This window comes from Lutra lutra, chromosome 18 (assembly GCF_902655055.1).
Source record: "Lutra lutra chromosome 18, mLutLut1.2, whole genome shotgun sequence".
Classification (NCBI taxonomy): Eukaryota; Metazoa; Chordata; class Mammalia; order Carnivora; family Mustelidae; genus Lutra; species Lutra lutra.
In genome coordinates this window covers 35,305,942-35,330,351 of record NC_062295.1, presented here as the reverse complement: position 1 = coordinate 35,330,351, position 24,410 = coordinate 35,305,942, and the positions used below count along the sequence as shown (strand labels likewise).

Genomic DNA, 24,410 nt, shown 5'->3' with positions numbered 1-24,410 from the left:
TTAAAAGAAAAAAAAAAAAAAAAAAATATATATATATATATATATGGCAGATGCATTTAATACCCATGTGTGCTATAGTATATACTATGTAAAGTATTGTTTATATATATAAGTATATATATAAAAGTATAGTACAGGTGATAAAGTTTAGAATCTGATAAAACTCACCAGAAGACAGATTTATTTAAACATTTCTTCAGGGCCCCCTGCCAGAGCCTGGATCACCACCTTTGCCTGTCACCACCCCGTGTCCAAATCATACCTGTCCTCCCGTGCTGTCTCATAGCCTCTTCTCCCCAGCTCCAAGTTCCCCAGCACAGCAAACACTGCAGGGACAAGGTGGAAAGGCTGAGGGATAGGTGTGCAGTAAGGGAAGAGTGATGTCTGTGTTAGAAAATGTTATGTTAATCTGTGTTAAATTTAAGGATAACCACCCAAAGCATGAAATACAATCTGTGGCTTCCAAACTAGGGGAAGGAAGGAAATGTTCATCCAGCATGAAGCTGGGGAAAGGGAAAACGCAAAGAAAAAGGCTGGAAACCGAAATTACCAAAGCTGATGGGAAGCGTGCTGATATACCTCACCATTGTGAGCGGGTTCGACTCCCCTCTTCCTCTGCCCATGCCCCCAGATAATTAGACCGGGTTCAAAATCGAAACTCACTTCACTGTTCTTCTTTACAAGGGAAACTTCTTAAAACCAGACAGAAAGGATGAAAATAAAGATATGAAAAAAAGATGTACCAAGAAAATCTAATTGAAAGGACTGGAATCGTAAGCAATATTAGAAAAACAGAGTTTAGAGGCGCCAGGGTGGCTCAGTCAGTGAAGCATCGGACTCTTGGTTTTGGCTCAGGTCGTGATCTCAAGGGTCGTGAGATCGAGCCTGGTCTCAAGCTCCATTGTTGAGTGTGGAGCCTGCTTAAGATTCTCGCTTGCTCTCTCCCTCTGCCCCTCCACCCCCTGCCTTCTCTCTCTCTCTAAAAAAAAATTAGCGGTGCCTGGGTGGCTCAGTGGGTTAAAGGCTCTGCCTTCAGCTCAGGTCATGATCTCAGGGTCCTGGCATCGAGCCCCACATCAGGCTCTCTGCTCAGCAGGGAGCCTGCTTTCCCCCCCGACCCCCGCCTGTCTCTCTGCCTACTTGTGGTCTCTCTCTGTCAAATAAATCAATAAAATCTTTAAAAAAATAAAAATAAGGGGTGCCTGGGTGGCTCAGTGGGTTAAATCCTCTGCCTTCAGCTCAGGTCATGATCTCAGGGTCCTGGGATCGAGCCCCGCGTCGGGCTCTCTGCTCAGCGGGGAGCCTGCTTCCTCCTCTCTCTCTGCCTGCCTCTCTGCCTACTTGTGATCTCTGCCTGTCAAATAAATAAAATCTTAAAAAAAAAAATAATTTAAAAAGAACAAGATTAAAAGCAAACAACTGAATAGGGATAAAACCAGAAATAATGATAAAAGGACCAACCCCCGAAAGATGCATTATTCATAAACACCTTACATGATGGCCTCGCGAAAGCCGGCAGCATTACAAGGAGGAAACCAATCAAAAAGACAAACACGTGGTAAGGATAATTGAAGCAAGGAAACTGAGAAGTCTGAATACACAGAAACAAGACTGCAACACCGAATAAATATGGCCTGCATGTTCAGTTGAAAAGTACAAATTCAAAGCATACACCTGAGACCATGATCTAACTGTGCTGCAATTTCTAAGTCAGCAATGAAGACACGACACAGAACGCCTTCTATTGCCAGAAACACACACGGTCTCAGGTAACTTGTGGGTTAAGAGTGATTCATGATTTCATAATGGAAAGAGAAAATTACAGAAGACATGAGAGTGGCAACAAAAATTCCAGCCAGGCGACATCTCTGCTGTGAGGACGCAAGCAGTTGTGGCCACTCCGGGCTTCTACACGACAAATCAAGAATGCTTACATTTAGACCATACTGGGGCACTTCCGTTCAGTCCTCTATATTGTACGTGGTCTAGAAATCACATTAGTACTCAAGAGAAAAACCAAGTCTAGCCATCATTTTGGTCAAATGCTCCAGGTTCGCCACCGTAGCTCTACCGACTGGGAAGGGACCCGAACTCTGGGAAGCTGTAGCTGCTAGAGTATCCCCAAGGACTAGCCCAGGGCCGGTGGGATGGAGTGGCCCCCAAGCTAGCAATAGCTGAGAGACTCATAGCCAGACCAGAATTTTAAAAACCTTAACAATTTATTCGTCTTATTTTCCAGTAAAATATTCACATAATGTCAAAAGAATGGAATGAAAGAGATGTAGCCGACTACCTTTAATTATTTCCACATAAATATTTAAAATCTAAAAACCCCAGCGGATCATCAGACTGAGTAGAAATTTGATTCTTCAAAGCAAGTATTGCTTTACTATTGTCATTAATTCAGTCAGTAATATGACCGAGAACCTGCAGTGGTAAACAAAATGCCTGCTGAGTTGTTTTTTTGAAAAGATGTTCCGGCGAGCCATTATGGGTCAATCCAAGAAGAATATGTTATTGAACTGTGTTGCACAGAGTTTCTTTACCTCTTCTGCAAAAAAAGAAAAAAGAAAAAAGGAAAAAAACAGAAAACAGGGAGGTGAGAAACCGAGGTTTTCACTTAAATTAAGTGAAAATTAAAAGGTTAAAGGATATACATTAGTACTTTCAACTCTTCTGGAACACAGTTGGGAAGAAATGTCCCCATTTACTGACCTTTCCCCTCCAAGGCCTAGGTCAGAAGCGTTCATCAATCAAGAGAAAGGACAACAAAGCCCAGTGTGCCCCAAAGCCTCAGTGCTGTGGCACACAGCGTTCCTCCTCCGGGCCTGGGGAGGCGCAAACCCCTGACACACCCACGGGCTGAGGGACCTCTGAGCACTCTGAGGCAACCCTCCAGGGACCCGAGCTGCCACCCTGGGCCGGGGCTCCGGTGCTCCCCAGAGGGGGCGCCACCATGACTCCCAGTCCCCCCTGCGCCAGGTGACTGTTGCTAATGCACATGACTCTTGCTACAAGTACTAGGAAGAGAAAAATGTCCTGTGTCCTAGCAGATTTGTGCAGAAAGTGAAACCACACACCAACTCTTCTCCTATCTAGACCATTGCCCCAGCTGGCCCTCAGGATCAGAGCAGCCAGGGAGCCCCAGGCAGTGAAGGCGACACAACCCTCTTGGCCAGCTCAAGCAGCTGTCAGGATCAGCCACAATGCACGGACTGGCCTGGGACCAGACCGCAAGCGCTGGAAGGTGGGGGTGGGGACTTGACCTGCCTAGTGAACCTGATGGCTCCGCCTCCGGCTCTTTATCACCAGGAATAAAAGTGGACATTTTTATATACAATGAATAAAGCCATGGGATTCTTATTTCTTTTTAGTGTTATAGAAAATTTTCCTTCGGCCACTGCCAAATCTCCTGTAACACAGGGAATTCTTTCACACACTTTTTCAAGGAACTTTGCAACAGAACACAGAATGGATCAGATCACGGTTTAAGAGACGGGCATCTGCTCAACATCCACACCGTCGTGACTCGCTCCCTAGCAGGCTTCCAGGCACACCAAACAGCACGCAAGTACCAAAGCCTACTTACCGTTGACTTCAATCAGGTTTGCGTTTTTTTGATTCAGAATGACATACAGCTCCCGCTGGTCAGACTTCTTCCCGACAACCCAGTAATCGCTCATCGCCTTCACAATGACTTCTTCGTCCTCATCCACTCTGCAAGACACGAGTTCCAAAATACAAGTTTGTTACAGGGTTAGCTGGAGCAAAAAGACACATCTACTCTAAGACCAGAGACTGGAAACCAGTCACTTGGAAACTGTGGGGAGTCACATGCAAGTGACCAGTGACTCTCGGGCCTCCTGATCTCTTCGGAAGGGGGACCCTCTGAGGTAGCTCTGGGCCACTCCACTTTGAAGAGGATTCCTTCAGGGCTGCTTTTCTCCTTAGAAAGGGAACGCCCAAGTTGAGAAGTTGTCAGAATTACCTAGTAAAATCACTGTTGATGTCGCCCAGAATCTTCATTAAATCCGGATGCACAGATGTAAGTGATACACTAGGTGTTTTCCTCATGTGAATTGTACTCTTCTCGGCTAAATTCATATGGTTGAAGTAGATAAACTTAAACTGGGGTTCTTTTTCAGACCTGTGAAAACATGTCATTAAAATGGTAATATTTCTCAGAGAATAATTATCCAAACAATAGCACTATATTCTTAAAACCTTAAATCCATGTGGCTAAGGCCTTGTATTTTCGATGGCTGGGCCTTCAAATCAAGAATCTCAGTTAAGATGTAATAGGCTCCTCGTTCACTAGTAACTTATTTGATAACCATGAAGTATTCAATATGATGGAGTTTTCCAGAAAGCTCAAGTTTATCTTTTTGAAAAACCAGTATTATAACCATTTTTGTGATGATTTTCTCAATAATAATGCTTTAGAAATGGCAATCACTTGATTATGCTCTGCATTTTGAATTTTTAAAAACAAATGCAAACTATACACAGGCCACCTGTCTTCCAGCAGACAGGTCAGCAAACGACTAGTGGCCCTGGGGCGCAAAAGTGGCCATTCTTCTAAATAAAGCTTTAGCAGCCCATGGCCACACCCATGCCTTCACAGCCGGCTTGTGGCCACTTCCACGCTTCAAGAAGAGTGGAGCACTTGCAACACGTGCGCCCACAAAATCTGAAACGCGTGTTATGTGGCCCTTTGCAGAAGTTGTTTGCTGACCCGTTTCAGGAGAGTCATGGCTCCGTGATCCCGCGGGGCTGCGGAATGAACGCGCTCCCTGGATGTAAACAGAATCGAAGCTTACTCCGGTAACAAAGCTTTCACCACCCGAGAGGGAGAGACTGTTCTAAGGTTTATTAATTAGGCTTTTCCGCTCAAGCATAATGAATATTTTAATTGCAATAGATCTTCTATTATTTGAAAAGATTGGTCAAGGCTACCACATCACCTCCCAGGTCCAAGTCTGGACTCCTGAGGGAGCCGCTCCGACAGTGAGGCCACAGCTCCCGGGGCCTCCCGCCCTCCCTGCACCCTTACTTCAGTTATACTCTGGGGTGTGGTGACAGCCTAAGCAGCCCTGCCACTGGGAGGCTCAGAAGCTTCTCTGCTTACTTCAGGGTTAGCAGCCATGTTCTGGTGGGCTGAGGGTACCGGAAATCCGACCTCCGGAAAAGTGGGTTACTACTGTAATACTTTACATCTAGGCAAAGAAAGAATGTGGATGAAGAGAATTCTTAACAAAACCAGAATATGTTTTTAGTAAGCCCCTAAAACTAAGAAAAGCAAGTGTAACTATAAGAAACACTGTTTGGAAAGATGGAACATTTAAAAGACATCTGGAAAGAGTTGGGAATTTCGTTGTCCGGGCAAACTTCTACCCAGCCGCAATCAGGCTTACAGTCCTGGCTGTTCTGTGTCACACCAAAACACTTGCTGTGGCCTCCCTCTTTCCCTCATTTAGAGTATGTAAGATACTCTTCTAAGATTTAAATTATTTAAATTATTTCTTTTGTACCCCTGATGGAAATGTACATTTGGCAAATGCTATCCAGTAGTTAAGACAGGGACCAATGTGGCCTTTTTCCACTCTGCCTTCCACGAGGACATAAAAACAGGAATAGAAAAACTGCTACTTGCTTTTCCACTATTAACTTGTCCTCTTAATGAAAGAAAAAGGAGAGACCAGATCACAATAAAAACAGCAAGGATAATGTTCATCCTATAGGCTTACTGGTTCTATCAAAAGTAACATCTAACAAACAGGGTGCAAGTTTTGAAGGAGTAGCAGCCACATTCACCTGGTATCTTTTCCAAAGACTGGAAACCGATTCCTCTTAAACACCAAAGCATTTTTTTTCTCTAAACACAGAAATGCAAATTTCCTGCCTCCTTAAAAAAGAACATGCTAAATACAGTTAACTACGTCAATAGAAAATACACTGAACACAGGGAAATACAGAATCCTTGACAATCTGTTATGAAGTTTGGCTTAAAATATCCTAGCACAGTAACAATATCCTCAAAGAACACGGAAAGGTAGGCCTGTCTTAAGTGGTGGTTTTTGGAGGGGACTTTCTGTTTTCTGTCAGCTTCACATCCCTTTGCCTCTTCCTTCTACAATCGGCTGAAAACCCAAGTATCTGTGATTGGCAGAGTCACAAGGAGGGTCCCCATGAGGAAACAGCTTCGGTTTAACTGAGCTGCCGGAGACATGAGTTTTTAAGGACCAGGTATGTGAAAACCCACCCAAACTCCAAGAGCGTGCCAGGAAAGGCTTGGACCGGTGGAGGAAATCCGCGGTTCAGCAGGCGCTTGACTGCCTGTGGAGGCTCCCTGCGATGTCAATGGCTGGCTGGGAGCACCGAGACCATCTGGTGGCTTTACTTGTTCTGGGCCTTGCTCCAGACAGCTTAGGTTGCCACACACGTGGCTTCTAGGTGAGGATGGCTATTCCTCACTTAACAAACTGATCTAAAAAATAAGATTCTGAATTGACCAGCGTACAGACTGTACACAGTATAGCTCTTGCTCTTTCGCATGTCTAGGGTAATCAGGAAGTGGGGCACAGCTGAGCCCTTGGACTATGCACGTGAACTCCACCCTGGAAGGCAGGTTCCCCCGCTCCTGCTCTCCCTCTGCATGCCAGCCGGGCAAACCCATCCCTTCTTGCTTCCCTCCTGCCTGGCATCCCGTCCTGAGCCTCATCGTTACCAACCTCCGTCAGCGGGTGCGCTCCTTGCTAGAAATCCTAGCACCATCAACCTCCCAAGCAACTGGGCTGGTTTACGAATGTATTCAAAGTGACTGATAAAAAGGGATTACACAGGGGTGCCTGGGTAGCTCAGTGGGTTAAGCCTCTGCCTTCAGCTCAGGTCATGATCTCAGGGTCCTGGGATCCAGCCCCGCATCGGGCTCTCTGCTCAGTGGGGAGGCTGCTTCCCCCTCTCCCTCTGCCTGCCTCTCTGCCTACTTGTGATCTCTGTCTGTCAAATAAATAAAATTAAAAACAAAAAAGGATTACACAGATTGCTCACAGGAAAGAGTCTCCCTTTTCAGTAACTTTGTACTTCCTCCTCCTCCTCACACCTTTCCAAAATTCAGCATTCAAAGCGGCTTTGAGTGGGAATATGTAAAAGAAACAGAAACAAATGTCTCAGATTCAGAAAACTATTGATATAGGGGGAAAAGTCTTAAATTAGAGCTCATCCTCTAGCCCTTAAAAATTCCAGGTGAATTAGACTGAGACACAGAAGATAAAACCATAAAAGTACCACAGATGAAAATGGCATTTTAAAAATGATGTTGGGACAGAAAACTGTGCGTAGGCCAGTGAAAAGGGAAATCTAAAGGAGATGCCTAATGAAATGGACTACATATAAATCCCAGACAGGTTACCAAAAACAGTAAAACCAAACTCAAAAAAATACGTGGCATGACTGAAGAATGTGGACATAAAAGCAAAGATACAAAGCACTTGAGTGGGAAGAGCCAATGGACACAGGCAGTTCGTGGAAGAGACAGAAATGCCAACCTTGATGTCACTTGGCAGATTGTCAAGACACACCACAGAGAATGAGTGGCTCCTGTGGGAGGTGACCACATTGTCATTGCACATTCCCTTTGCCCTAGAACTCCATGCTAGGGACATCTCCTAAGAGGATGAGTACCCGTACGCACCAGATTGCTTAATACGGAGCTATTTTAAGTCTAATGGGTAGAACCAGACTTCCCAGCAAGTGCCACAATGATTCAACAAACAGAGCACATCTATCCAATTAAGTACAGTGAAGCCCTGAAAGAGGAGAGGCAGATCCATATTTATTGGTTTAAAATGATGTTCATGCCATGTATTTTTTTTCCTATAGATTTTACTTACTTATTTGACAAAGAGAGAGAGCAAGAGAAGGAACACAAGCAGGGGGAGTGGGAAAGGGAGAAGCAGGCTTCCCGTGGAGCAGGGAGCCCAGTTTGGGGCTTGATCCCAGGACTCTGGGATCATGACCTGAGCCGAAGGCAGACACTTAACGACTGAACCACCAGGCGCCCCTCTGCCATGTATTTTTTAAAAGGTACAGATTTACAGCACAATAGTTTAAGAAACCCATCCATAAAGAACACTGTGTATATGTCACTGTTTTCCTATGTGTACAAGTCTAAAAAGATACAAGCTAAATGAGAGAAGATTTCCAATATTTATATTTCTGACTTTAAAAACTAAGGTCATAGGAGCGCCTGGGTGGCTCAGTTAAGCATCTGCCTCTGGCTCAGTTCATGATCTCAGGGTCCTGGGATCAAGTCCCGCATTGGGCTCCCTGCTCAGAGGGGAGTCTGCTTCTCCCTCTCCCCCTGTTCCTGCTCTCTCTCTCTCTCTCAAATAAATAAAATGTTTAAAAAAAAATTAAGGACATAAATTACACTCAAAAAAAGAAAAAAATTTAAAATAATTGAATTGCAAAGTCCTTGAGTAGAAAAAATCAAGGTGTCACACACGTAATAGAAACGAAAGACCAACGAATCTACTTCATTCTTTAAAGGGGTGATCTCAACTTTCTAAGGAACAATTAAAAGAACTGCAGCTTAAGCATATGGATTCAACACTCAACTTTATGCCCTGAGTCAGCCCTACGGCTGGTTTCCACTGAGGGCTGAAGCTAACAGAACAGCTGGGCACCAGGATCCTGCCGCTGACCTCTGGGGTCAGGACGGGGATGGCTGCCTCGTACAGTACTCCTCACCCCTCAGCAATGCAGGCAGGAGCTGGGATGTGTCTTGGAGGTCCTAGGACTGGGGTATAAAATGGTTTGATCTGAGTCAGGATTTCCAGAAGAAAAGCACATTATCTTTTGTCTAAAGAACATTTTCCCCTGGTCAGCTGATACTTAACAGCTTGGCAAGCGAGAGCGCTATTACATATAAAATCTCAGATGCGTCGAGAGCACCTAAGGCCAACTTTCAAAGACAAAAACAACTATGCCTCTAGAGCCTCTGTTCTTGGCACTGCCCTAAGTTGTGTGTTCTACCATCAAGTTTTCCAGGTGTCCGTCTTTCAGGGGCCACAGATACTACACAGCAGTTGTTACCAGTAACTGTCCCCCGCGATGGAACTATGCTAGACCATACAGAGCTAAGAGTTAAGCACAGAATCTAAGGCGGGGGGGGGGGGGGGGTTGTGTGTGTGTTCACGGTGTCATTTTTTTCCACCTTCCTGTTTGCAAATTTCCATAATAAAATATCAGAGAGAAAACTTCTTCCTAGTGAAATTAGATTGTTAATGTCCATGGCCCTCTCCTTTCTTCAAACTATTGTTTTGGGGGGAAAAAAAATCTCAGAGCCCTTCCTCTAGCCCTTGAAAATCCCAGATGAATTAAAGATTGAAACACAGAAGATAAGACCCTAAAAGTACCAGAGATAAAAATGGCATAGTTTTATGATATCAGGGTAGAAAGCCATGTGTATGACACCAAAGGTAGAAATCTAGAAGAAGTGACTAATAAATGAACTATATAAATCCCAAACTTGTATATTATAAAAAACAATAAAACCAAAGTTAAAAAAACAAAAAATATGTGACATGACTTCTGTACAATCCTGAGGAGAGTTGACCTTTGCAGAATAGGAGGTCCCTGACAAGACTTCCTCAGATAGTCGCTGGTGAGCTCATGAAAATCCGTCATGTCCCCGGAAAGCACAGGCAGAACGGTTAACACGTCCAGCAATCTCCCAGGGATGGGGGGCAGGTTGGGAAAGCAGGGAACTTACTAGACTTTCTCTCTCTCCACTCAGCAGTTTATAACTTGCATGATACTAAACAGATCTGACTCACTTATGCTTCCTTCAGAAAAGAAAATCTGACAGTTTCACGGTGAAAAAAAATGAAACCTCGAGAGACAAACCGCAGAGATGCTGAAATCTAGAAAACAAACTGAGGGTTGCCGCAGGGAAGGTGGGTCGGGGGTAGGGTACCTGGGGGATGGGCATTAAGGAGGGCACTTGAAGGAGCACTGGGTGTTACGTGCAACTGATGAGTCGCTAAATTCTACCCTGAAACTAATAATACACTGTATGTTAATTAAATTGAATAAAAAAAATTAAACCTCAAGATGCAAAGTGGTCAGGCACGCTCAGTTCTTGGCTTAATCTTTTCTGATGCGAAGTAAGCTGTTGACAGTAACAATCCACATGCAGATACAAAACCTATACGTACTATCACCCAGACCCGGTGTGTGTCCTCTCTACAGGCTGGGGCTTCTGGAAGACCGTATACACACAGCATGGGGCCACTATGAATACTGGTTATACATAAATTCATACACGTTAGTAACTTCTCAAACATACAGGAAGTCCATATAAAGAGGGCTTTTGTTTCTCGAATGACTTCCCATGTGCTCGCTTAATCTTTATGGCATATGACTTTACGTTGGGAAGAGAGTAGAAAGAGGTTCAATGACTTCCCAGTGTTCTTAGAACCAAAATGAGTTTAACCGGAGTCTCCCGAAACACGCCTGGAGCTAGCGTCTTTCAAGGCACCAGATTCTGGCACAACGCCCTAATGGCCTACAGCACGGCCAACTCTCCACTACACATGTATGTACAACAGGCAAGGTACTTTCTGTCTACACAAGGCAAAGCCCTGCCGATCACCACGGCCAATGTGAATTTACAGTCTGGGCTGGTCCAGTGGGATGTGAGGTGGCCCTCACGGGGTCCAGCCCACAGGCACAGGTAGCACACCCCACCCCATTCCTGACACCACAGTCAGGGGGCGGGCTGAGGGAAGGTATTCACAGAAGACCCGGCCCCCACCAACATCTTGGAGCAGAAAAGCTCGGGAACGGTTCCCCAGTTCCCCAGGGAGCTTTTCAGATAGGACTGAGCTGCACGTTTGTTCTCCGGAGTCAGAGAAAACACAAATGATATTACCATCCATTTTCTTAAGTAAAAACTACCCTTCTTCTTCCCAAACCAGTTAAATGCTAGAAAGTAAACACGAAGCGAAGTACAAACCCAGACATTCTTTTGTTGATGTTAAACTGCTCACAAATGTCAGATGCCAGCACTGTGAGCTGGGGCCCAACAATGCTGTCCAGTCTTCGGCAAAAATCCAACGTGGGCTGTACAGAGGCTAACGAGTAATTTAAAAAATACCAGTAAGTTTTAGAATTCTTTGTGTTGAAAAGGTCAGTATTCATCTAACGGTCTTAATTACAGTATTCCAATGAAAACTTTACTGATCAGGAAAATAAAACAATTAAATGACAAGCTCTCCCTCCCCTCCCAAAGAGAAGAGAAACAGGAGAGTCAAAGTTAGTTATAGTTAAGGTGTGCAAGAGTCGAAGACTTATCTCACTGTGAATATCAATTTAAGCGCACCCCGTGGGGTGGTAAGTTGGCCGAGAAGGTTAAGTATCTAACACACACCACACAGTACTCAGGGGCCAGCAGCCCTCTGGTGCTTTACAAACATGACCCGATTTAATCCCCTAAGCCCCCTTTGAAAAAGGTACTTCTGTTATCACTTCACAGGGAGGGAGGCGAAGAAAGGTGCCCAGGGCCAGCTGCTAGGAAGCAGGTAGGCCAGGACTTTAAAAATATGAGACAGAGCTAGTTCTCTAGCAAAGCTCACAGAGGGGAGCCGTGCTTAATGGAGCCTCTATGACAACATGTTTACTGTTTAAGGACAGAGCACAGCAAAGTGTAAAGAGAGAAGGCTTATCTACGCGGGCTGAAGTCGGATACAGGTGTGTACCTACCATCAATCATAAAGCACACAGCTGCACTCATGGCCTGGGAAGAGAAAACAAACCAAGGATTACAAAACGGCATAAAAAAGAAATTCGATGACCCAGTGCAGTGGCTCTTCTTGAATTTTGACTTGAATCACTTGGTGAAGATATTTTTTAGTCAACTGGAGAGATCTGGATATGGACTAGAGAGCAGAGAACATTAAGGAAAGGGTTTCTCCTGCCAGGTGTGCTAATTACATGGTGGTTAGGTGAAAACACATGCCCTCATTAGAGATGCAAATTGAAGCCTCTGCAAGTGAAATGACAGGATCTAACATGTGCAAGCAAAAAACATAAAATAAAAACCACACAGGGAAAACAGATGAAAGATAAGCATATTGTTCATTAAATTAAGCTGTGTGATGGGACCCTGGGGATTCATTCTTCTTGTCTGTTTTTGTGTGTCTTCGAAAGTTTCCATGAACACAGTTAAAATGCCCCAGCAGATGAATGTCCTCCTGTCTCCCCTTTCATGATAGTGAATGTTGCACCGGTGACACTGGCTACAGCAACCATAAATCAAACAACCAGACATGGTTAAATGTATTACTGCATACACCACACAGTGGCAAAAAGTCACACAGAACATATGGCCTTCGGAGAAAAAGCCACAGAACTCCTCCTGAGGTCCGTCCCTGTGGGCAGCCACCGGAACAGTTTGAGAGACCTTGGCTCTACCACTGTGGCCTTCAGATGGCATCATGAATCCCTACTCACGTCCCAATAGTGGTGAAGTCCCTATTGGCCTTCCTTTTCCTCCCCGCTGCTTAGAGCCACTCCAGCTTCCCCACGGGTGACCCTACACCCCAAATGGCCCACTTCTCACACCACAGTCGCAGGGACAAGCTCCTGGATGGTTGCTTTTCATACGAGCACACTTATTCCTGTCCCCCATCCCTGCACTTCTCCCCACATCCCCCTCTCAGCCTCCGGCAGCCGTAACTGTTTTCGCACCAGCATACTCAAGCACACGTGAGCTATTCTGTAAGTGAATCATAACTCTCACCTGCTTATAAACAGGTCGCAACATTGGTGGCCCACAGGCCAGTTCCATTCAGTATGTGTCTCTTTCTCTGTAACTTTGACTTAGATGCCCACTAGTTTCCTACGGAGATTCCAACTTCCAGCCTCTGTTGATACATCAGGACATCTGAGACCACCAGCTCTGCTTTCCAAGGTGCTACCTTGTGGAGGTGAGTGGCCTCTGGCCTCCTTGTGACTTGAGCGATGCGGTGTTTCACAGCGCCACTCCACACAGAAGCCCCATCCCCGTCTGTCTATCATCTGGTTTCCTGCCAGCAGCTGCATGTGTGACTCCTTACAGGTTGTTTTTTTTAAATGTGCCTTTCGAGTCCCTGTTTAAAAACCTGAAGAATTTCCAATACATAGAAAAGCACACAAAATAGCGTAACGAACCCTGCAGGCCATCACTTCCCCGGTGACCGTCAGCGGACACACAGTCCTACTCTAGCCCCCTGCTCCCCTAACTGCGTGCTCATCTCAGACACCACATCACATCTCCAGGCACAGATCATGGGTTGTATACGGAGGACCAGGACCTGGGAGCCCATTCAAAATGGTGGTATGACGAGCTCTACAGAATCTTCCAACACCCTAACTGAAGAAAATTATAAAAAACAAAACTTTAGGGGCGCCTGGGTGACTCAGTGGGTTAAGTCTCTGCCTTCGGCTCAGGTCATGGTCTCAGGGTCCTGGGATCGAGCCCCACATCAGGCTCTCTGCTCGGCGGGGAGCCTGCTTCCCTTCCTCTCTCTCTCTCTGCCTGCATCTCTGCCTACTTGTGATTTCTGGCTGTCAAATAAATAAATAAAATCTTAAAAAAAAAAAAAAAAGAGGAGCCACCATTACTGTTTTACAGGGGGGGGAAGGATTTTAAGGCTGTAATACTCCGAAAAATTATATACAAACAACCGAAGAACAAGCAGAACAAATTCCCAGTAAGACACAAACAACTCAAACTCAAGAGACAAACAGTAAGACCTAGAACGAGGACAGACACTCTTTCATCATGGGAAGGTTTCCAACAAAGAAAAGCCCAGATGTAGGTGGCTTCACGGTGACCAATTATTCAAAGAATTAAAAGCAATCCTTCACAAACTCTTCCAAAACACAGGAGATGAGGAAACACTTCCCAACCCAGCCTGAGGCCGGTAGTAGCCTGATACCAAAACCAGACCATGACTTCAGAAGGAGAGAAAAACCACAGGCCAACATCCCTTCTGGCCCCAAGCCCGTGCGGCATCAGCAGAGTTCCAGAGAGCTGGCGACTAAGGCCAGGGACGCCGGCAATCAGCTGTGTCTGTACGGCCAAGGCCCAGTCAAAACTCTGGATGTCAAGACTCGAGAGAGCTGCCCTGGATGGTAAGACTCCACACATGTCACACGTCCCTACTGGGAGAAATAGGCCCCGTGCTGTCTGCACAGCTCCACCGGGAGGGGGCAAGCTCAGGCCTGGTGACTCCCAGGTCCTGCCCCGAGTGCCTCTTTCCTGGGCCATCTTTCATTTGCACTCCTTTGCTGTAGTAAACTATGAGCAGGAGCGGGCCAGCTTCTCTGAGTCCTGTGAGCACCTCTAGTGAACTCCTGGGTGGTCTTGGGGGCCCCTGAGCTAGCAGTGTGTGTCAGAAGCAAGAGTGGTCTTGAGGAGTCCTACAGTTTGCAGTGAAAAACCACTGAACTGAATACTTTAAGTGGGCTAATTATACAGTATGTGAACTCTATCTCAACAAAGCTGTTTTGGAAAAAAGCTAACTTTTAAAAATAACTGTGATGCCATCATCCCATTTAAAATTCTATTGATTGACTCTAAGATCAGAAATCCAATAAACAACAAAGAATTAACAGGATATTTCTTCCACTAGAGTTCGAAATCATTACCCTGAGTCATTCAGAGACTGATTTTCACTTGCTAGAGACATGGGCTTTTCCCTACCCCAGTTACGGTTCATTTTCAGACACATCTGTACATCTTCCCTGGGATTCTCTCCTCCTGGGCCATTCCTTAGAACACCCAACATTTAATCAAAGCTCACAGTCGTACTATTTTATGAATGCAACATCTTTTTGTTCTGGGGTCCCTGCAACCAGAACAGAGCCCCCATTTCTCTGTTCCACCGCAGAAGTCCCTGAGGTGCTAACCCCCACCACGGACTCAGAGCTCGATCACCACAAGCCGCCTTCTTCCTGTTCTCAAGTGTCCGGGCCCCGGGTGTGGATTCTGAGGTATTCTCGTTCTTGGTTTCCTCACTGATTCTGACATACAAACCCACGCAAACCCGAAGACCAGACACATGGGGTAACCTTCCCGAGACTTTCTGCCATTAACACACCTCTCTTCGATCTCACCTGCGATGGGACAGTTGGGCTCGGCAAAGAATTCTACACTGAAAATCCCTCTCTCTTGGAACTTTGAAAGTCTTCCTTCCCTTGTCACCTAGTATATGCTGTCCATAAAGAAAAGGCTGCTCATGCCGATTTTCTTTACAGATGACCTGATTTTCCTTCTGGAAGCTTCTGGGACCTTCTCTTTATATTTCTGAAACTGCCCACTGTGTGGACTGGAGTGGGTCTTTTTGATTCACTGTGTGAGACATTCAGTGGGCCTTTTCAATCTGGGAGATGTGTTCCTCTTCATCTAGATATGTCCTCATAATACACTCAACTAATTTCCTCTCGTTCAACTTTTCTGTGAATCAGATGTGGAGATCCCTCTCTCCCATCTTTTCTTTGTATTTTATTTATTTTAAAAATTTTTGCTTTTTAAAGGAATTATTATTTTTAAAATTTAAATTCAATTAGCCCACATACAGTACATCACTGGTTTTTGATGTAGTGTTCAATGATTTTCTCCATATTTTTATGTCTTGTCATGTTATCTTACATTCAAAGCAGGGCAACTTATCTTTAACCCTTCTAATGAAGTTCTCAGGTCAACCAGCGTATTTTCAGGGGACAGGGACAGAAGCGTTATTTTTAATGGGTACAGAATTTTGGGTGAAGATGAGTTCTGGAAACAGACAGTGGTAAGTTTGTCCAATACTGTTTATGTACTGAACCATACACTTAAAAATGGTTAAAATGGCAAATTTTATGCTATGTATATCTTGCCCCAATGAATAAAATTATGTTTTCAATTACCCTAAGTTTATTCTAGCCCTGACTCTCAGGTCGTCCTGTTCTGGTTTTATAGATACACCTCTCTAATCTCTGCGGATGCTAATTTTTAGACGTTCTCTCTGTTAGCAGAGAAATTTTTCTCTCAAGATCTAGTTTTGTCTTTCCATGCACATTAAAGGACAAGGGAATGCGTGGCTGACCAGGGAGGGAGGCCCTGCTCCAGGGCAGGACGAGGGCAGCAGTCACCGGACTCCTGCAATTGGCACTTACTCTCAGCTGCGCACACCCATGCTGGCCGCACTCTGGCTCCCCAGATTGTTTTCCTTTAAAATGACCCTTGAGGGACGCCTGGAAGGGTCTGCCTTTGGCTCAGGTCATAATCCCAGGGGAAAAAAAAAGAGCCTTGACTTTCACCCAGGAATAGGTGCTCGGTTGCCTGTGAGTATGTGAGGATGGGAAAAGGGGTGTCTGGCTGGTTTATATACAACACTCACTCCCTTTCCTTCCAAGCTCGCCTCCCACTCCGGACTCCTTAGGTGCTATCTCTAAGCTGGGAGCTTCTCTGGGCTTCTGTGGGGGCAGGCAGGCTCTTGCCTTAGTGCAACCCCCCTACTCCTCCTTGGCCAGACTTCATCCATCAGCACCCCACCTTTACCTCCTTCCTGCCTTCCAGGGAGACAAATCCCTCACACTGAGGTTCACCTCTCCCTGGTGCTCACACGCCACCATTTCTAGGTCTTTACAAACTCAAACATAATTGTACTCTCAGGTGGGGAAGAAGATAAACACACTTGCTTAGCCTTCCTTCTTGAACCAAAATCACCTTTACAAAAACCAAGCTAACAGCAGCGCCTGGGTGGCTCAGTGGGTTAAAGCCTCTGCCTTCCGCTCAGGTCATGATCCCAGAGTTCTGGGAGCGAGCCCCGCATCGGGCTCTCTGCTCAGTGGGGAGCCTGCTTCCTCCTCTTTCTCTCTCTACCTGCCTCTCTGCCTACTTGTGATCTGTCAAATAAATAAAATCTTAAAAAAAAAAAAAAAAAAGCTAACATATCTGAGCTATAACTGGACTATCGTAACAGAACCCCCAAGTCTGTGCTTTCCAATCCACGAAAGCAGAATTTACTGGAGTGTGGCCAGTCCCACACCGGAAGGCATCTAACGACAAAGCAACACCACCTTTGCTGGCCTCTGTGTGTGAGCACACAGGACTTCCGAATGCTTCTGAGTCACAGCCTCAGACAGTGTCAGACAGCGATTCTGTCACTAATAAGAAAAGCCCTGAAAAGGAGCTGAAAATAACCCTACTGTTCCAGAGGGCCACCCATTCCGAGTTTTCCAACAATGAGAACTTTCAACATCTGTTCTGAGAAATATTTCAGGGGCGTGTAGGCACACACACTCGTGTACACATGCAAGAAAGATTTACTTTCGCGTTAATCTGTTAATCCGTAATGCTGGAGGGAAAAACAGTTGTTACCTTATAGACAATTAAATGCAGTGCTTCGTAAGTGTCATCTGTGTTTACAAAAATTTTGGGGAATCTGCATTTTGCTTCTGGATCATTAAGGTTCAAGGGTCCCGTAAGAAATCTGAAAAGCAAGCACAGAAATGACTCAACTCAGTCAGGTAAGTGATAAACAGGAATACATAAAACAGGATATAGTCCCACTTAACGTAGATTCATTTTCTTTTGGGGAAGCCAGACGCTACTTGGAAAACACCAAATCAGAGTGTGATAAAGTTTTAATTCGCTGGAAACAACAGCATTTCCACTGCAGTAAACAACTGCCAGTAAATAGCACAAAGGTAATTTCAGAGTTGATGATTTTACCTTTACCAAAAAAAGACAATAAAATCCAATACTGTAGATCAAAGACCAGAAGTTTTACCTTCCATAATGTTGAAGATTTCCTGGCATCTCCGCCCTTATTGGAGAATCCCTTCCCGCCAACTGTAAACAAAGTCAACATTGAGAAATGACTTATTAGATTTTCTCCTTTTGAAGCTTTGAAAACCACATTTATACCTGCTAGTGGGCTCCATGCCATTTTCCTGTCTCATTTACGCACATTCCTCCCTACCAATAAAAGGGAAGGGGATTACAAGAGCTACATAAAGAATGCATTGATAGGAACCAGAACGATCAAAACTTCATTGTACCCTGAACTCCATCTAATGATTTAGTTCCTTTTTCAGCAATAACCGAAATTTCCCATGGCGTTAATGTATGCTAGGCAATGACCACCTCATAGGACCCTAGAGGCAGCACACTCTTCCTATTTTCTCATTGTGGAAACTCAAGTTAGTAGAAGTTCCCCCGCATATACAGCTCCTAATCAGCAGGGCCAGGCGTCAACCCCATGACTGTCTGACATCAAAGCTTTCAGCCAGGACATCACGCCTCCTCCCCGATTGGTATTTGTAGCACACGCCTAACACTCTTGCTGAAGATGTACTATCTCAATAGGCACAGGAAAGGGGGGAAAAATCCAAATCCAATAGTCATGTTACTGAAACCTCTCACTTTTCTAAAAAAAATTCTGATGTTCTTTTAGTCTATATAAAATTTTAGCATATAACCACAGAAAAAAGACTGAAAAACATTCTAAATCCAATAGTAAAAATGGATATCTGACTCTCACAGAGGCAGTCTGTACTGAAAAAGAAGGCCTCATGCGTCCACGCTCACACTGCCGTGTTGAATCCTGTGGTTTCCTACTTTCTAAGCCCGGCTCTTGGGGCAAATAAAGGACCAGAGTTTTCTGTTGGGGCAGCCGTACTGTCACATACAGAAAAGCCTCCTGAGGGCGTGGATGTAAGGAGATGCTTTAGCCTCAGGGAGATCCCGAGATCAAGTCCTGGCCCTGCCGCTTCCCGGCTAGGTGACCCCGGGTGTGCCATTTAAGCCCCTCCAGCCTGAGTGTCCTGTCTGTAAGGTGGGGGAGAAGTTATCCTACTCGGGTCGGTTGTCAGGATGCCAGGAGATAACGCATGTTTGCGGGGCACTCAGGACAGTGCTGGGTCACAGTACGTACTTAAGAAACATGAGCCACTGTACTCAGACTGCCTACAAAGGACCTATGTGCAGGACCAGGTCCTTCTTAAAACCTGGCTTTCAATTTCTTATCAAAGAGGTTTTTTTCTTGTTTCATGTCACAACCTTAAATAGAGGGAGGGAAGAGAACAAGCCAGTGCATGTATGCATCTAGGCCAAAATGATTCGTGGGCTATGGATATTTTTTATCTCCAACCTAGTGAGTGGCAGAAGGACACTCTGGGGAGAAGACTGCAGCATTACGTACAGGTCTCTGCAGAAAACTGGGGAAGTAAGTAACCCAGTGGAAAAGGCAGGCAGGCAAGAGACCATCCACTGAATGACATCTCCTGCTTGTACAAGAAAGGATTCACCTTTCTTCTGTCAAAGACCCCAGGTGTTTTCAAGTTCCCAGAACCCCGCCTAAAACCCATTTCTCCACTACTCAATGAATTGCTCCTCTTAAAAACAGACCCTTGGGGGCGCCTGGGTGGCTCAGTGGGTTAAAGCCTCTGCCTTCGGCTCAGGTCATGATCCCAGGGTCCTGGGATCGAGCCCCGCATCGGGCTCTCTGCTCAGTGGGCAGCCTGCTTCCTCCTCTCTCTCTCTCTCTCTGCCTGCCTCTCTGCCTACTTCTGTCAAATAGATAAATAAAATCTTTAAAAAAACAAAAAACAGACCCTTGCTATTGTATTGGAATGTAACGAAAGGAAGAAGAGCTGACATACGTGGTTTCTGTGCTAAGGGGTACACAACCACATACATGTCACACTAGCAATATAACATATAGATCAGAGCTGCCCCACCGACCACCGCGTTACTCCACCCTCTGCCCCCAAGCCCCCTCCTCCAGCCCAGGTGTGCGTACATACATAATACATACAACATACATACACACAGGCAGGGGTTGGCGGGGAGGGAGGGAGCCCAATGCCCGGCCATACCTCAGGCTCGATATGCCTTGGAAACAGAGATGTGGTGAGGTATTTGTATAAAATTCTCATGTCGTCTTGTTCTAACCCACTCCTGAAACATCAGAAATGCATGCTGTTAAAAGCCTGGAACTGGTCTTCTGTCTTCCTGTGGCTCAGGTCATAGTAACACTCCTCTTGTTTGCTTGTTTACCTTGTACCCAGAAGCCCTTTCCTGGACTGGGAAGTGCCAGAAGGGAATGAATTAAACTGGTCTGCCGCTAGCACTTTATCCTGAGCCGGCAAAGGCTACGTCTGTGTCATCTTGTATTCTATACGCCATTGTAAACAAACGGTCACTGGTCTGATTTGATCTGACTCGATTCCCTGCTTGAACCTCAGGTGGAATTCTTCAGGGAGCGTTAACAGCCACCATGCTCCACTCCAGGTAGCAGATTCTGCTTCGCTTTCTGGGCTCTACAGACATGCCACATGCTTCCACCCAGCCTCCCAGGGAACACTGGCGTGCTGCCGATGGGGCCTACGCTCCTGCTCGGTCTCGGAAACGGATATGGATTTTAAATCTATGACTTCCGTGTAGGGAGAGAGGAGGGAGAGAATGAAACACACTCTCAGGTCTACCTTTCAAGTCTAATCTGAAACGAGGCAAGGGTGAGTAGCACGTGGAAATAGGGCTGAGACACTAGCAGGCAGCAGACCCTATTTGAGATCAGTTTTCTAGGTAGGGATATAAACAGACCATGAGTCTGTGTCTGATTCTTTTTCTATTCAATGCAACCAAAAAAAAAAAAAAAAAAAATCCTATGATGAAATCCAACTTTATTATAAATCAAGCCTCTACACCATATTCCAGAGGCTGTCTCTTCTTTTCCCAGTGAAACCATCTGTTAGAAAAATTCGGCTTCCCCTGGCAAGTATGTGCTGCTCCCTTCCTGAGGTTCTTCCAGTGCTGTCTCACCTCCTCCTCTTCCTCTCCCGCCTCTCCCCCTTCCAGGTCAATTTTCATAAAGTCTCGTCCTCAACGGAAACCACCAGGGCTGGCAGGATCATTTAGTACGTCCTGTGGCAACTCTTAACTCTCAAAGTACCACGCAGCCAACTGGGCAAATGAAATCTCCCCATCAAACGCATGAAAAGTCACCTGTTTTGTTTTCTTTTACAGAAATAACTGACGTAAGAAGACAGAAAGAGGAGAACAAAACAGGTTCTGGATGTTATTTTCCTTTTAAGACCTGAGTAAGAAGTACCAGTGGAGAGGGCTGTCGATGATAGGTAGTAGAAGGCAGTACATAAACGACTATGGGCTGGGCAACGTCTTCTAGAGCTGCGGTTCCAGTAAGAGCAGCTACTGGGGGGCGCCTGGATGGCTCAGTCAGTTAAGTGTCTGCCTTCGGCTTGGGTCAGGATTCCAGGGTCCTGGGATCGGGCCCTGCGTCAGACTCCCTGCTCAGCAGAGAGCCTGCTTCTTCCTCTCCCTCCGCTGATGCTCTTTCTATCTCATTCTCGTTCTCTCTTGCTCGCTTTCCCTCTCTCAAAAATAAATAAATAAATAAATAAAGTCTTTAAAAAAAAAAAAAAAAAAAAAGAGCAGCTACTGGGCACATCTGGGCACCGAACACCTGAGATGTGGCTTGTTGAAATGAATGTAAAACTTACACTGGATTGTTAAGATTTAGCATGAAAAGAATAGCTCATTAATAATTTATGTTGTTGGGGTACCTGGGTAGCTCAGTGGGTTAAAGCCTCTGCCTTCGGCTTGGGTCATGATCTCAGGGTCCTGGGATTGAGCCCCAGCATCAAGCTCTCTGCTCAGCAGGGAGCCTGCTTTCCCCTCTCTCTCTGCCTCCCTCTCTGCTTTTGTGATCTCTCTGTCAAATAAATAAATAAAATCTTTTAATAAAAAAAATTTACGTTGCTAATACGTTGAAATAATAAATTTATAATAGCTCATGAATAATTTAAGCTTTTACATGTTGAAATAAATAATTTTAGATATATGGTGCCAAAATGTTAATTTCACTAGTTTCTTTTCATTTGAACATAGCTGCTAGGAAACTTAAAATTATGTATGTGGCTTGTATTGTATTCTTTTTTTTTAAAGCCTTATTTATTTAGGGGCACATGGTGGCTCAGTTGGTTAAGCATCTGCCTTTGGCTCAGGTCATGATCTCAGGTTCCTGGGATTGAGCCCCCACATAGGGCTCCCAGCTCAGCAGGGACTCTGCTTTTCCCTCTCCCTCTGCCCCTCCCTCTGCTTGTGCTCTCTTTCTCTCAAGCACGGTCTCTCTCAGGTAAATGATAGTCTTTTTTAAAAAAAGACTTTATTTGAGAGAGAGCAAGCCAGTGAACAGAGAGATGGGCAGAGGGAGAGAAAGAATCCCATGCAGACGACCTTCTGTGCGTGGAGCCCAATGTGGGGCTTGATCCCACAACCCTGAGTTCAAGAGCCACATGTTTAACTGACTAAGTACCCAGGAGCCCCTGCACTATTTTCTTACTGAACGCTGCTGTTCTAGACCATAGGACATGAAGTAGAAAAAACCCTGTAGGAGGAGATGGCAAACTACACTGCTGAATGGCTCACCACGTGTACTGGGACTGGCGCTGTGTTTTATGATTTCACTTCAGATTTAATGCCAGATGTTAAATACTTTGTATTGGTCATCTGGATAGAAAACGTAAAAAGAAAAATACTAAGTTGCAGCCAGGTGTTCAGAGCACAAAACCCCAAGTAGGCAATTCCCACTTTGCCTCCAGAGAGGCCTGCCCTAGTTGTAGGATCTCCATGAGCTCGGACCACAGCAGCCCTCTCTCCAGGGGCTGCCAGCCCCGACCCTACTTCAGCTCCCCTACAAAAAATAAATGAGCCAATGATGCATTATAATTATGGAAGATGCTACTATTGGGGGGAAGTTCTTATGAAAAACGTTAAAAAAATTAAAAGCCTCCTTCCTTAGTGCAAATAAACAGATAAATAAATACACAAGCAGAAAATTCCTGCACTGAAAGGAAATGGTTCAGGACTCCATCAAGGGTTCACATCAGACAGACAATAGCCTACCCGTGCTCAGAAGTACAGGTGTTCTCTCAAAGCCTCTCAAATATGGTTGTTCAATATGAATAGTTTTTTCTTATTTAAGCTTATTTTTTAAAATAATTTTTTCTTATTTATACAGTTTTTTCTTGGGAAAAAAAAAACAAAAAATCTTTTCCTCAGCTTTAATCTCAATTGATGCATTTGAATGCAATGCAGAATCTTTCAAATCAGGATCGGTTTTGTTTACAACACAGGTGTTACTGTCCTGTATTAAATATAAAATAACCTAGACAAGATCCAAGAATATGGTCAACTTTGATTAACTTAAGAAATATCTAAAGCACTTATTCATAAAAGTATTAACTCCTGGAAAGTAAATCAATTCACTAAAAAGAAAATTCTCCAAAAAACAGGCCAAGAGCTCTGGACAAGAAAGTTGACTGACATCCTCCTACCAAACAGCAGTTATGTCTAATCCTATCACGGCCACTGCAAAACCAAATCCATCCATTAAATGCAAACAGAATTAGAAGATTTTTCTACTAACCATCCACTTTGAGCTCACAACCATTTACCAATCATCTACAGTGTACCAGGTTCTGGCCATGTCCTGGGACAGACAGATGTTTCTACCCTCAGATAATTTCAAAACAATATAATAAGTAGCAAACCAATGCAACAATACATTAAAAGAAATCATTCAATATGATCAAGTGGGATTTATTCTCAAAATGCAGGGGTGGTACAATATTTGCAAAACAATCAATGTGATACATCACATCAATAAGAAAAAGGATAAAAACCATATGATCATCTTAGTAGGTCTAGAGGGAACATATTGCAACATAATAAAGGTCATATATGAAAAACCCACAGCCAACATCATATCCAATGAGGAAAAACTGCGAGCTTTCCCCTAAGGTCAGGAATAAGACAAAGCATGTCCACTCTCACCACTTTTATTCAACATAGTACTGAAGTCCTGGCCACAGTAAACAGACAACAAAGAAATAAAAAGGCATCCAGATTGGTAAGGGAGAAGTAAAACTCTCATTATTTGCAGATGACATGACACTATATATGGAAAACCCTAAAGACCACACACACAAAAAAAAAAACTATTAGAACTGATAAATGAATTCAGTAAATTCACAAAACTCAATGCACAGAAATCTTTTCCATTCCCATACACTAATAATGAAGCAGCAGAAAGTGAAATTAAGGGGCGCCTGGGTGGCTCAGTGGGTTAAAGCTTCTGCCTTCGGCTCAGGTCATGATCTCAAGGTCCTGGGATCGAGCCCCGCATAGGGCTCTCTGCTCAGTGGGGAGCCTGCTTCCCCCACCCCCGCCCCTGCCTGCCTCTCTGCCTACTTGTGATCTCTGTCAAATAAATAAATCTTAAAAAAAAAAGAAAAAGAAAAAGAAAGTGAAATTAAGAAAAGAATCCTATTTACAACTGTGCTGAAAATAA

At 44.7% G+C, this 24,410-nt stretch overlaps 1 protein-coding gene across 4 annotated transcripts in view; it reads right to left on the bottom strand.

Moving 5' to 3' along the window:
- CCZ1 (CCZ1 homolog, vacuolar protein trafficking and biogenesis associated) overlaps positions 1 to 24,410 on the bottom strand; it is a 32,554-nt gene that overhangs the window by 92 nt on the left and 8,052 nt on the right. The window contains exons 8-16 of one of the 4 annotated variants that reach the window (XM_047713428.1): positions 19,915 to 19,996; positions 17,826 to 17,887; positions 17,414 to 17,525; positions 11,767 to 11,800; positions 11,021 to 11,138; positions 3,989 to 4,147; positions 3,590 to 3,717; positions 2,547 to 2,551; positions 263 to 326 (exon numbers count right to left, since the gene is read on the bottom strand). In XM_047713428.1, coding sequence (XP_047569384.1) covers positions 263 to 326; positions 2,547 to 2,551; positions 3,590 to 3,717; positions 3,989 to 4,147; positions 11,021 to 11,138; positions 11,767 to 11,800; positions 17,414 to 17,525; positions 17,826 to 17,887; positions 19,915 to 19,996 — 764 coding nt within the window. Of the gene's footprint in view, positions 1 to 262; positions 327 to 1,329; positions 1,373 to 1,946; positions 1,986 to 2,200; positions 2,552 to 3,589; positions 3,718 to 3,988; positions 4,148 to 11,020; positions 11,139 to 11,766; positions 11,801 to 17,413; positions 17,526 to 17,825; positions 17,888 to 19,914; positions 19,997 to 24,410 lie in introns of those variants that run through there. The other 3 variants (XM_047713432.1, XM_047713431.1, XM_047713429.1) reach the window with 3 other exon arrangements.